The following is a 12,519-nucleotide window of genomic DNA, read 5'->3' on the forward strand; positions in this document are numbered from 1 at the left end:
TTTTATTAATTAGAATTTAAAAATCTAAAAAAATGGTTGAATCAAATTGTTTTCAGTTTGATCCGGTTCAGTTTTGTTTGCTTGTTACAAAAATAGCAAATCAATTAGTTGATGTTGTGTGAGAATCGAATTGATCAGTTCTGTTGGTTTTTGGTCCAAAATTAGACCAAACCGAACCAATAACAACAGTAGTAGTAGTAGTAGCAGCAGCAGATGCAGTGTTATAAATCGAATGTGATGGAATGGGTGATATGATAGCATCTCGAAAGCCCAACAATAACACTGAGTGGACTTAGCTGCACTACATTCCGCATCAGAAAGTACTGAGCAAACACCAAGAACCCCAAAACACCGCCTTTTTCTTTCTTGTCCCCCTGTTCCTTTTGCAACCTGATCATGTGACATAACAAAGCGTTTCATTCGCGCACTAGAATTAACATTATTATTACTCCGAGGAATAAGCAAAGCAGCACAATTATTTTAAGTTATTTTCATCCATCCCTTCGGTTGTTTTTGCGTCACTTTTTTCTTTTGTTCTTCTCAATTGAGTGTAGATAAGGGAAACCAAAAAAGGGAACAAGTAAAAAAAAAAAAAAAGGGAAAGTCCATAACTTTGGGGCAGAGAAATAGAAGGAGGTGTGTGTGTGTGAGAGAGAGAGAGAGTAGTTTGGGGAATGCAGAAGCGAAAGTGTGTTTCGGTGGTGCAACTGAGGAAGCTTCTTACTGCAGCAATATGCTCAATAGCGTTCATGGCTCTTGTCTCTGTTCATGTCCAGCACGTCGTTCCTTCTTCCAATGATCAGAAGTTCAATGACAAGATCACAACGGTATATATTTTTACTCATTCTCTGCTTATTATTCATTCTCTTCAAGGGAAGTTTGGATTTTGTGCCTATTTTTAAGATTGTTATCTCAGGTTCTTCGCTTTTCTGGAAAATTCCACGATTTAATCTAACAGGTTCTAGTTTTGCACAATAAACCCTCAAGAATATGTGGTTTTCTTAGGGTTTTGTTGACTTGAAGAAGATTGCTATCACCGGAAATATATTGGGGAAGAGGGGTTTGTATTCACTTTGGATTATGCATTTCTGAAAAGAAATAATAAATACTATGGAATTTATTTTGGGAAAGTGTTGACTTATGTGTTTTGAATTTGATATTCTTGATTGAAACATTTTTTTTTGTTAACTATTTGGTTCAAATTTTGACAGACTCGAGATCTGCAAAGGTGGACAAGAGAGCTGGCTCCGCCTCATTTATCAAAAGTTCTGTTTCCTCCTCCAAAGGTTTGGTTTTTCATTGTGAACACTGGATAGTAGTAGTAACTGATTTTGTGATCTGATCTGTTTGAATTTGCTGACTGAGAATTTGATAGAGGAACAGAATCTAATGCATCTAATAAAAATTATATCTTTGTAACAACCAAATGGCATGTATGCAGTTTTATTCATTAATTTATTAGCTTATTATTAATGTTTTAAGATCAGCCTTATTTTAAACATGTAGGTTTCTTTCATTAATTAATATGTTCCTCTATGTCCCCCATCAACCAGGCTGGGTAATTCTTTCGTCTTTGCTGATATTATTTTTTCTTTATTGTCTATATTGATTTTCTAATGGTTGTGAATCTCATCTAGATGTGTAGTATTCTCATTTTGAGCTAGTTTTTTGGGTTTAGTTTTGGTTCATTTTTTGAGATATAGATGTGTCATGTCTGTTGGCAGTTGTATGTGTTAAAATTTTATTAAAATTTAGCAGCAGTTATGCACCCAGCATCTTTCATATTTTCACTCATTTTAGATTTAACAGTCGAACGTTTCAAGAGGGGTTTCGGATTATGAGAAGTTGTGGAAGCCTCCATCCAATCGTGGGTATCTGCCCTGTACAAAGCCTACACCTAATTATACAGGTAAGAAACTAAAACTTTTGTTTCAAGTTTCTGAGTTTGGATTATTTGATACTTGCTTAAAGTTAGAACTATTTATCCAGCTCCTGCTGAGTCAAGAGGATACCTTCTAGTTCATACAAATGGTGGTCTCAATCAAATGCGTGCTGGGGTCTGATCTCTCTCTCTCTCTCTCTCTCTCTCTCTCTCTCTCTCTCTCTTGTGTACACACACTCCGAATTATGTTAATACTCATTTTACCAGTATTAATGTCAAGTTGCTATGCTGATGGATTTGAGGATTTCTTATTCCTATGTATTATTAGAAGCTGCAAATTTGTACTTTTTGCTTTCAGATATGTGATATGGTAGCTGTAGCTCGTATAATAAATGCCACTCTTGTAGTTCCTGAACTTGATAAAAGATCATTTTGGCAAGACACTAGGTAATTTTGTATCCTGTCTTTGGTTTGTATCATCTTTTCTGTCATAGCTTCTTTTCTGTGTCGGATGTTATGTGAATTCAATTTTAGGAACTTATTTTTCTTTGTTCTTTTTGTTTTTTCAGCAATTTCTCTGATGTTTTTGATGAAGAGCATTTTATACGTTCTCTAGCTAATGATGTGAAGATAATTAAGAAGCTTCCCCAAGAACTGGTTAATGAAACCAGAATTGTGAAGTACTTCATAAGCTGGTCTGGTATGGATTATTATGAGAATGAGATTGCTACCTTGTGGGAAGAATACCAAGTATGTATGTTGAAAATCTGTTATCATAAACTGTTAATCTATGGTGTCACTCTTTCATTATTTTTATTTAATTTATATATTGTGCAATCATCTTATATTATTGATTGTTGATAACATCTCAAGGTTATTAGAGCAGCAAAATCTGATTCACGTTTAGCAAACAACAACCTACCTGCAGACATTCAGAAGCTTCGCTGCCGTGCTTGTTATGAAGCTCTCCGATTTTCACCTTGCATTGAACAAATGGGAAAAGTATATAAGATTTACCCATTATTGGCCTTTTTCTTGTGTATCTTATACTAAGTACATGACTGGTGCATTTTATTGATTTATTTGTTTTTGCTGTAATTCTTGGCTTCTTGTAGTTGTTGGTGGAAAGGATGAGGTTATTTGGTCCTTATGTTGCACTGCATTTACGTTATGAGAAGGATATGCTTGCATTTAGTGGATGCACACATGATTTATCTCAAGATGAGGCTGAAGAGCTACGGATAATCAGGTATATGAACATGGTTGCTACCAAATGATCGATTGAATCTATGCTCTCTTCATGTACACATTGGACAATAATTATTGCTTGTAAAACTTGTAGAGAGAACACTTCATATTGGAAAATAAAGGAAATTGATCCCGTAGAACAAAGGTTGAAAGGATTTTGCCCCTTAACTCCAAAGGAAGTTGGAATTTTTCTTACTGCTCTCGGATACCCATCAAAGACACCGATATATATTGCATCTGGAGGGATATACGGCGGTGAGTCCCATATGGCTGAACTGCGTTCCCGCTATCCATTGCTAATGAGCAAGGTAAAGTGTTGCAATCATGTGTTACGATAGTTGGTGGTGTTCAGTACTTACTCTCTCTCTCTCTATCTCTATCTCTCTATCTCTCTCTCTCTCTCTCTCTCTAAGTTTGATATGTTACAAGAAAGGAAATTAGTGAACTAAGTCTGCTGAAGAAATAACTATTTTTGGCACCTTATCAAGACTGACTGGAAACTTTTAACATGTAAATTGATAGTGAATTTGATAGAGTAATAAATCGAGTCCATAAAAATAAAAACAAAAGATAGAGTAATAAATTGAGGCTTTATGCTTTTGTAATGCCTTGTTCATTGTAACCCATTACGGTTTTTCTTCTTTAAAATAAAGGAAACAATGTCTTGGGATCCAATTGCAGACTTGAGGCTTACCTTGAAGGTATGGGATTTTGATGAGTGGTTGATAATGCCTTGGGCTCTCCATTCACAATAACTAGCTTTTGTGAGGTGGTTCTCCCAATGTTATTATCAGTGTCTAAAGGTTGAAATGTGTCTATAAAAAACCTTCCCTAAACAATAGGGAGAATTTTTGTTTGACATTTTGTGCTTTGTTAAGTTCATATTTCAATTAAATAACATAAATGTCGTGTTGATTCAATAGAAGTTCTCTCTTTGATCTGGGGTAAGATCTGTCACTACACGATACCAGGAATGAAAAGTCTAAATTGTTAAGGAAACAATTTCTACGGTAGTCTACAACACAGTCGATAATGCTACTGTAAGGAGCAGTGGATCAAAATGAATTATAAAGGCTAAATTGTCATGCCTTTTCTGTTATGGCAGAAATTGCTGTTAACTGAAACCTCCATTATTAAAGACTATAATAAATGTTATTTTCTTCATCTTCTTGGGTGGCTGATCTTCCTTATATGCACACAAAAACAATCAGTTAAAAGACAGTGCATATTATATTAATGTTCAACTACTCAACTAGCCAAAAGAAAAAGGAAAGAAAAAGATTGGTTTGCCTATGCTCCCGAAACACATTGGTTTGCCTATGCTCCTGAACGTTCTGTGGTAGTGGCAACCCAGTCAGAAACATTGGATCATTCTGATTAACAAAGCTTTGACTATTTTCAGGAAAAGTTGGCATCCATTGAGGAGCTGGAACCCTTTTCTAATCATGCATCTCAAATGGCTGCTCTTGACTATATTGTATCTATCGAAAGTGATGTATTTATACCATCTTATTATGGAAACATGGCAAAGGCTGTTGAAGGTCATCGTCGATTTCTTGGACGTGGAAGATCAATATTACCAGACAGGTACGGCTGTTGCTTTCTTATGCAGCAGGTCAACTTATATTTATTTATATTTATAAATTTTTCCAATGAATTCTCCAATGCTGTTCTTAATGTTCTCTATTTGTTCAATTAGGAAAGCCCTTGTTCGTCTTTTTGATAAACTGGCTCAGGGAACAATGACCGAGGGGAAAAGTTTGTCAAACAAGATAATTGATCTCCACAGAAGGCGGTATGTGACTGGAAAGCGTTTATTGCACATATTAAGTAATCTTGTGTTAAATATGCAGAAATTTATTTTTAACGGGTCTTTTACTCTGATAGTTGATTATTTTGTTTCCCCTTGACCCTTGTATTTTGGTGAAGACGGGAGGTCAATGTTATATGAAAAGAAGTGGTGTTGTGTGTAATATTGCTGAATCTCAAGGGATATCGGTGTAAATTACCTTTACCCTTACTAGTCTAACAAAAGTTGTCTTCCATAACAGGAAGGTTTTAGCATTATCTTCCTCCTTTCAACTTTTGACAAGAATAATGTTTTCTTATCTACCAAGTTTGGTGATGTTCTGATCACAAGGCTTACTATTTATTTGAGGTTTTCATTTGTTATTTTGTGTGTTTTGCACAGGCTTGGATCCCCAAGGAAGAGGAAAGGGCCAATATCTGGTACAAAGGGCATGGATAGGTTTCGGTCAGAAGAAGCATTTTACTCTAATTCATTACCTGATTGTTTATGCCGAACCGGGCCGCTGCATCCAAACACTGCCTCTCACGTTGTTAGATAGATGAGATACGGCTGAATCTTTTTTCCAGGAAATAATCCTTTCGCCAAAGTGTGACCACAACAACATCTTGTGTATAGCTGGAAGGTGTTGAAGGAGCAGCGGCAGAGTGTATATATACGTATCCCTGTCACATTCTTAATTTGAAAAGAAAATAAAGGAGAGGAACAAAACCGGAAGGCCAAAAATAGAATAATCCATATTTTGTTTTTAACGTGCAAAACTATGGATTGGGATGAGATGACACTGGGATGTGGCTTTGGGATGAATAGATTTGTTATTTATTTTGTGGTAGAGTTTTCAGAGATGGCTCTGATTCTTTCATCACACTAGAGATCAGAAATTGTTAAACGAAAGAACAAGTTGTTTCTTTTGTTCTTTAGAGTTGTAGTTCTTTTTTGAGAAGGGCTTAGTGCTAGAGTTTCTTTTTTTTTTTCCTTTCATTTATCGTTTCTTTGGAGACAAGAAAATGTATAATATCTATTTGTTTTAACTCAATCCTGGCATGTGGCTATTGTTCTACTTCCATCCTTACCAGCAATGGGTGGTGGTGCTCCATACTAATTTTTATAGGGTAGAAAGTGTAGTGGAATTAAAAAACAAGTAATTGATGACTTGGGGAATGTTTTAAGGTTTAATTATTCTGAGTTTTTATAATTTTACTACATTTTTAATTAGGTCTTTATATTTTTTTTTTCGATTAAGTTTTTATATCATATTAGATTTTGTAATTAAATTTCTGTCGTGACAAAAATGTTGGAATTAATGAAATATTTCGTTAAACAAAATGAATTTACATAACACTTGGTTGAATATTACGTATAGTTTAATAGAATATTTTATTAATTTTACTGTTTTTGTCACGATAGGGATTTAGTTATAAAATCTAATATGATATAGGGACACAATTGAAAAGAAAAAAATATAAGAATTTAATTGAAATTCAATAAAATTATGGTATAAGGATATAATTAAAGAAAAAAAATATAAAAATTTAATTAAAATTTAATAAAATTATAGAGATTGATGGAATAATTAAATCATATTTTAATCAAAAAATAAGAAGATAACAAGAGATGCTAGGTGTATTAACTGGGAGTTCCACCTTTTTTAAGTATAAAATTGTCTCTAACAATAACAAACTTTGATTAAATATGAAACATAGATAGTCGGGTACAAGTATAGCTTTGGCATTACACCAACAGTTGTGTACTAGTGTATGACGTTAATAATCCCCCTATAATCATTTATCAAAGTACAAGTGCCTTAAAAATAATAAAATATACAACAAAATATATTCTGAATATGGATAAGACTTACGATCTAAATAGACGTGGAGAGAATCCAATAATTTAGGAAAAGTCTAAAAGGTAAATCCAAAATAATATTTATTTGTGTGGATTCTATTTGTTTTTTGACGGTCTATTATACAGTTGGACAATTTAAATGAAGCCGTCTGAATATTGACACTAGTAGAAAGTGGTATAATTTTATCTTTAGAAATATTAAGCGATTAAATAATTTTTTTTATTTGTCTGATATTTTTTTTTTCTTTTTTTTTCTTTTTTTTTAATTTTTTTTATTATCATCATTATTAGGGATGCATATGACCCATCCGATTTAGAGTCGAACAATATTTTTTAATTTTTGATCCAGTTTAAAAGTGGTCAATCAAAGTCATAGACCAAAAAAATTGACTTAGTTAAATAACTCGACCGAGACTGAGTCAGTATTTGGGTCACCCCGACCCAGTCCGAAAGTGGTGGATGAGTATCCAGTGATTATGCAATCCCTAATTTTTCCATGCTTGGTGGCTGCCTTCTCAATCTCTAAGATCCCAACTATTTTTCTCAAATTCCTTTCTTGTCATCGTCGCTTGCTGTGCTAGCCGCAGTCGCTGTCGTTCGTTGTGCTAGTCGTTATTGTTCTCTTCGCTTCTTATATCTCTCCAGCACTTCTCTCTAATGACCTAACTTCTCACTGAATTTGAGTTGCTACTTCTTTGCCGAACTTTTCCTCCTCTGTCGATGGTCTGTGTTACGACCCAATTTCCGGTATGGCATGCTCATACTGAAACATCGAGTGTTACCAACTTGAAACTACACTGATACTGTTATTAATAATATCAAGCCTGTAATCATGTTAACAGAATTCGATTTTTATGAAAAACCTTCCTTAAACAAAAATCGCGAATAAGAAGAAACGTGAGATTATGCAAATTAAAAAGATAAACAGATACATACACAAACAGGATAATACACTATATATATATATATATATATATATATATATATATATATATATATATATCTCCAGAAGATGAAAAGTTAGTTACTCCCTCACGGTTATGTACTGATGGTTATCAGTGGCTAAGAGAAGGGGGGTTGAATCTTAACTTCTTTTTCTGCTGAATATTACTTTTCGCTTTACCAAAGAAACTTAGGAGATAATTTTACTTTTGTCTCGTAACGCGTTGAGAGACATTGTTATTTTATCTCCTGATTAACAGAAACAGAAGTTGAGTAAAGAAGAAGGAGTAACACCCAGATATATTCTGGTTCAGCTAATTAGAGCAATGTAGCCTACATCTAGTCTCCATTACAATTATGATGGGATTTCACTAACTTTTCAACACATTACATACACCAATGTTTCAAGCCATCAACAAGAAAAACATCATTTATGAAAGATGAGAAATTTTTACCTACTTTACCTATGGCCACTATCTTTCCTTTTCCATTATCATCGAAAGTTACAAACCCTCCATCATACCCGTCTAACTTGATGAAAAATGTAGATTTTCCGATCATACGCCTAGAGCATCCGATGTCCAAGTACCACATGTTGTCCTTTCTTTTGGATGCTAGGCAAACCTACAAAAATTCTCAAGTGACCTTAGGTATCAAATCTTTTTGGATCCTTTAATGTCAAACCATCTCTTTTGTCCAAGACTATTGTAGTTGCCAATTATTTTGTACGCTCTATCTCCATTCATTTTCTCACTTATGAAACATTGAGTACGAAAATGTCCATTCCGATTGCAAAAATGACAAAACCTTTTTGGTTGCAGTTTTTTTAGATTGGTTGGGTTTTGAAATTTTATATCATCCGAAGTGAAAGCCACGTTTGAAAAAGGAAATCTTTCAAAAAAGGTTTCAGATTTCTTATGAAAACCCAAACCATCCTTATCATAGAGACGTTTTTGACTAGCCAAAAGTTTATTCATATTTTCAGAACTTTGAGCAAAGTTGGCCAGGTCCTCTTTTAGGTTTTTTACCTCTTTGTGCAACCTTTTATTTTCTTCAAAACAGTTCAGATATGCAATCACAAAATGCTGTTTCTCATAGCCCTTAAGTTCAGCCTTAAGCCACTTGTTTTCTTCAACAAGATCAACAGCGGTTTCGACTTCCCTTAATTTATCTTTGAGAAAAGCATTTTTTGCCTTTAGAATGTCATTTTGAGATTCAAGTTCATAGTTTTCATTTAAGAAGCATCTTAGTTTCTCAATGAGATGATCAATCATAAGGTGAAGGTCTTCAGTAGAGGGTTCAATGAAAATTACCTCATCAGTTTGATTGGCTATGAGACAGGTTTGGGATTTGCTCTCTGATTCTTTCTCTTCGTCTGAATCATTTCCAGATCTTTCCAAGAGGCCATCAACTCCTTCTTCTTTTCTTTCTTGGTCTTTTCTTCTTTCTTCAACTTCAGACAGTCAAACTTGTAGTGTCCAACCTCTTTGCAGATGTGGCAGATGATCTTGCTTAAGTCCCTTTTAGGTTTTCTTGAATTGCCTCCTTTGCTTCGTTCTTTCAACTTCATTATTTTTTTGAATTTCTTAGCAAATAGAATAAACTCATCGTTAGATAAATTATCACCGGATTCATCATCCAAGGACTCAGTGAATGATTTTAGAGCAATTCCTTTTATTTTTGTGTCATTTTTCAAATAAGTGGTTTCAAAAGCAAATAAATTTCCTCTCAGATCATCATATGTCATTTGATCAATGCCACTACTTTCAGCTATAACTATAGCCTTAGTTTCTCACTTTTTAGTGAGACTTCTCCGAACTTTTCTCACTAGCACAAGTTCAGGGTTAGTAACCCCCATAGCATCCAAGCCATTGATGATAATGTTGAATCTTTCAAACATTTCATCAATCATTTCTCCTTCCTTCATAGAGAACATTCCGTACTATTTTCTCATCATGACTATTCTGGTCCGCTTGACTTAGGTAGTACCTTCATGGGTAACTTGAAGCTTGTCCCATATTTCCTTTGCTGTTTTGCATGTAAATATTCTTCGGAGTTTCTCGAAGCTAATAGCACAGTTAAGCAAGTAGAAAGCTTTGGTGTTGAGCTCTATTTTCTTTTATCTTCTTTATTCCATTTAGCCTCAGTCTTAGGAGTGACTACACCATCTGCTCCTGTTTTAGTTGGGACTTGGACACCATTCAAGATGATCTTCCAGATATTGTAATCTACTGATTGAACAAAGATCTTCATTCTCTCCTTCCAATAGTTGTAATTCTATCCATTGAAGAACGGAGGTCTATTGCTGGATTGCCCTTCTGTCAGAGTGTAGACAACCACATTGGAACAATTGTTGTTCGCCATCAAGACCTTTCCTCCAAGCTGCAAAGCTTGATCTCTTTGAGACCAAGCTCTGATACCAATTGATGGTTATCAGTGGCTAAAAGAAGAGGGGGTTGAATCTTAGCTTCTTTTTCTGCTGAATATTACTTTTCACTTTAACAAACAAACTTAGGAGATATTTTTATTTTTGTCTTGTAATGCGTTGAGAGACATTTTCATTTTGTCTCCTGAGTAACAGAAACAGAAGTTGAGTAAAGAAGAAGGAGTAACATCCAGATGTATTCTGACTCAGCTACTTAGTGCAATGTAGCCTACATCCAGTCTCCATCACAATTATGATGGAATTTTACTAACCTTTTGATGCGGGCGGAAATCAGCCAATTAAGAAATTAATATAAGAAATACGTTGCAAGTATAGTTCTTAACCAGCAAAAATTTGCTTATCAATTTAGAAAGGTTGTCACAAAATTAGAATAAAAATACTGGGAGTATGAATCCCAAGTCATCTCCCAACGAGTTAATAAAAGGGTGTTATCTTATTAATCAGGAGTTTTCCGAGAATTTTTGAGAGTTGGAGAACGGAAAAATAAATAATCACAAATCAAAGCAATGTAAATTAAAAGATATTTGTATAATCAAATAAAAAGTCTTGACTCAGGGAATGATTAATTGGAAGTTCTGTCTTGTTGGAATTCTCTCAAGTGTAGTATCAAGAGGTTATTGTTTTCACTTAGTTAACCCTTACTAAATAAAGAAAAGTCAAGTGATTGAGCTAACTCTTATTTGCAAATCCTAATCCTCTCCCTTGGGAAGGACTAGCGTTAGTAAATAGAGAATTAGCCAACAACTTCCAATTTAACTAATCACTTGAGCATTTCAACTCTAGGGTCTCCATTTAATCAACCCCCAAGTCAAGTTGGGAGTCTACTCCATTGACATGGAAATTACTTGCACAGAATTAAAAAGGAAATAAAAGAAAGATATGATAAACAATAACTGAAAATTAATTAAAAGTAAGAGTAATCCCTTGCATTAATAAATTCTAAAAATAATCCAATTGTAACTCTGAGCAAAGAGCAAGGATATGGAAGAGTAAGGGAATAAGAAAACAAACTAGAATAGTAACTTCAACGGAGGTAATGACTCTTCTCAATATCCAAAGCAAAAGCATAAAACTAGAAAAACTATGAATGTGTGGAAAACCTAGAGGAAGAGTAATTTCTCTCTGAGATTCCAATCTAAAAATCTCAAACTAAACTAATGAGAATGTGTATGTATGATGAGTCTCTGCTGTCCCCTGGCTCTAGTCTGTGTTTCTAGGCTGGAAACTGGGTCCAAACTCGGCCCAAAATTGCCCCCAGCGTTTTCTACAACTTCTGCAGATTGCACGTGTCACGCGTACGCGTCAGTCACGCGTACGCATCGCTGGTCATCTTCGCGTGTCACGCGTACGCGTCAGGCACGCGCACGCGTCGTTTTGCAGAACTCCAATCTACGCGTACGCGTCAGGTATGTGCACGCGTTGCTGTGAAAATCTCCAGATCACGCACATGCGTGAGCCATGCGTGTGCGTCGATGCTCGCTGGTTGTCTCCTTTATTTCTTGTGCTCTTTCCATTTCTGCAAGCTTTCTCTCCATCCTCTAAGCCATTCCTGCCCTATAAAGCCTGAAAATTCTGAGCACATAGATCACGGTATCGAATGGTATAAAGGAGAATTAAAATGCACAAATTAAAGGTTTAGGAAGCAAGCTTTTAACCATAGGATAAAACTAGGAAGGAATTGTAAAACCTTGCAATTTGTATGAATAAGTGTGCAAAGACTTGATAAAAACCACTCATTTGAGCACAAGATAAACCATAAAATAGTGGGTTATCAACCTCCCCACACTTAAACATTAGCATGTCTTCATGCTAAGCTCAAGGAGATCAAAAGAATAAACAGGGAAAAGTAAGACTCATTAGATGCAACCTATATATGAATGCAACTATAAGCTAAGATGTTTCTGCCTACTTGGTTAAAAGTAAACAAGTTCTCCAAGACAAAAATAAATCAAATTCCACTAATTCAAATCATATAATAAAAGACAAGTAAACTTGTGAGAAGATAGCTCATAAAAAAGGGAACATAGAATCAAGCATTGAACCCTCACTGGTAGTGTATGTGCACTCTAATCACTCAAGTGTATAGGGTAATCCACTCTATTCTTCTCTAGTCATGCTTTCTAAACTTTGTTCTTCACCTAACCAATCAACAAATAATTAATGTACCAATGCAAACATCATGAGGTCTTTTCAAGGTTGTAATGGGGCTAAGGTAAAGGTGAGGGTATATATATGGCTAAGTGAGCTATAAATTGAATCCTTGACTAACCTAAGCTCTCACCTATACACACACTCTATATACTTCTAAAATCATGCCTAGCTACTCAAAATTTCCACTTTTGCTTCACA

General features: G+C 34.9%; 1 protein-coding gene across 2 annotated transcripts; it reads left to right on the top strand.

Moving 5' to 3' along the window:
• Nucleotides 1-243: 243 nt before the first annotated feature.
• Nucleotides 244-5,973, top strand: LOC107609097 (O-fucosyltransferase 7). 2 transcript variants are annotated; one of them, XM_088493206.1, is made up of 13 exons: nucleotides 311-827; nucleotides 1,212-1,286; nucleotides 1,507-1,558; nucleotides 1,810-1,909; nucleotides 1,990-2,057; nucleotides 2,241-2,329; nucleotides 2,452-2,632; nucleotides 2,756-2,884; nucleotides 2,998-3,131; nucleotides 3,225-3,438; nucleotides 4,533-4,717; nucleotides 4,830-4,925; nucleotides 5,322-5,973. In XM_088493206.1, the coding sequence occupies exons 1-13, from the start codon at nucleotides 769-771 to the stop codon at nucleotides 5,476-5,478; spliced, it is 1,539 nt and encodes a 512-aa protein (XP_088349332.1). In that variant the 5' UTR covers nucleotides 311-768; the 3' UTR covers nucleotides 5,479-5,973. The 2 variants fall into 2 exon arrangements, with proteins under 2 accessions (XP_016166418.1, XP_088349332.1); XM_016310932.3 differs by lacking the exon at nucleotides 1,507-1,558 and having other exon boundaries at nucleotides 244-827.
• The last annotated feature ends 6,546 nt before the right edge of the window (nucleotides 5,974-12,519 follow it).

This window comes from Arachis ipaensis, chromosome B7, assembly GCF_059453495.1.
Source record: "Arachis ipaensis isolate K30076 ecotype BB chromosome B7, ASM5945349v1, whole genome shotgun sequence".
Lineage (NCBI taxonomy): Eukaryota > Viridiplantae > Streptophyta > Magnoliopsida > Fabales > Fabaceae > Arachis > Arachis ipaensis.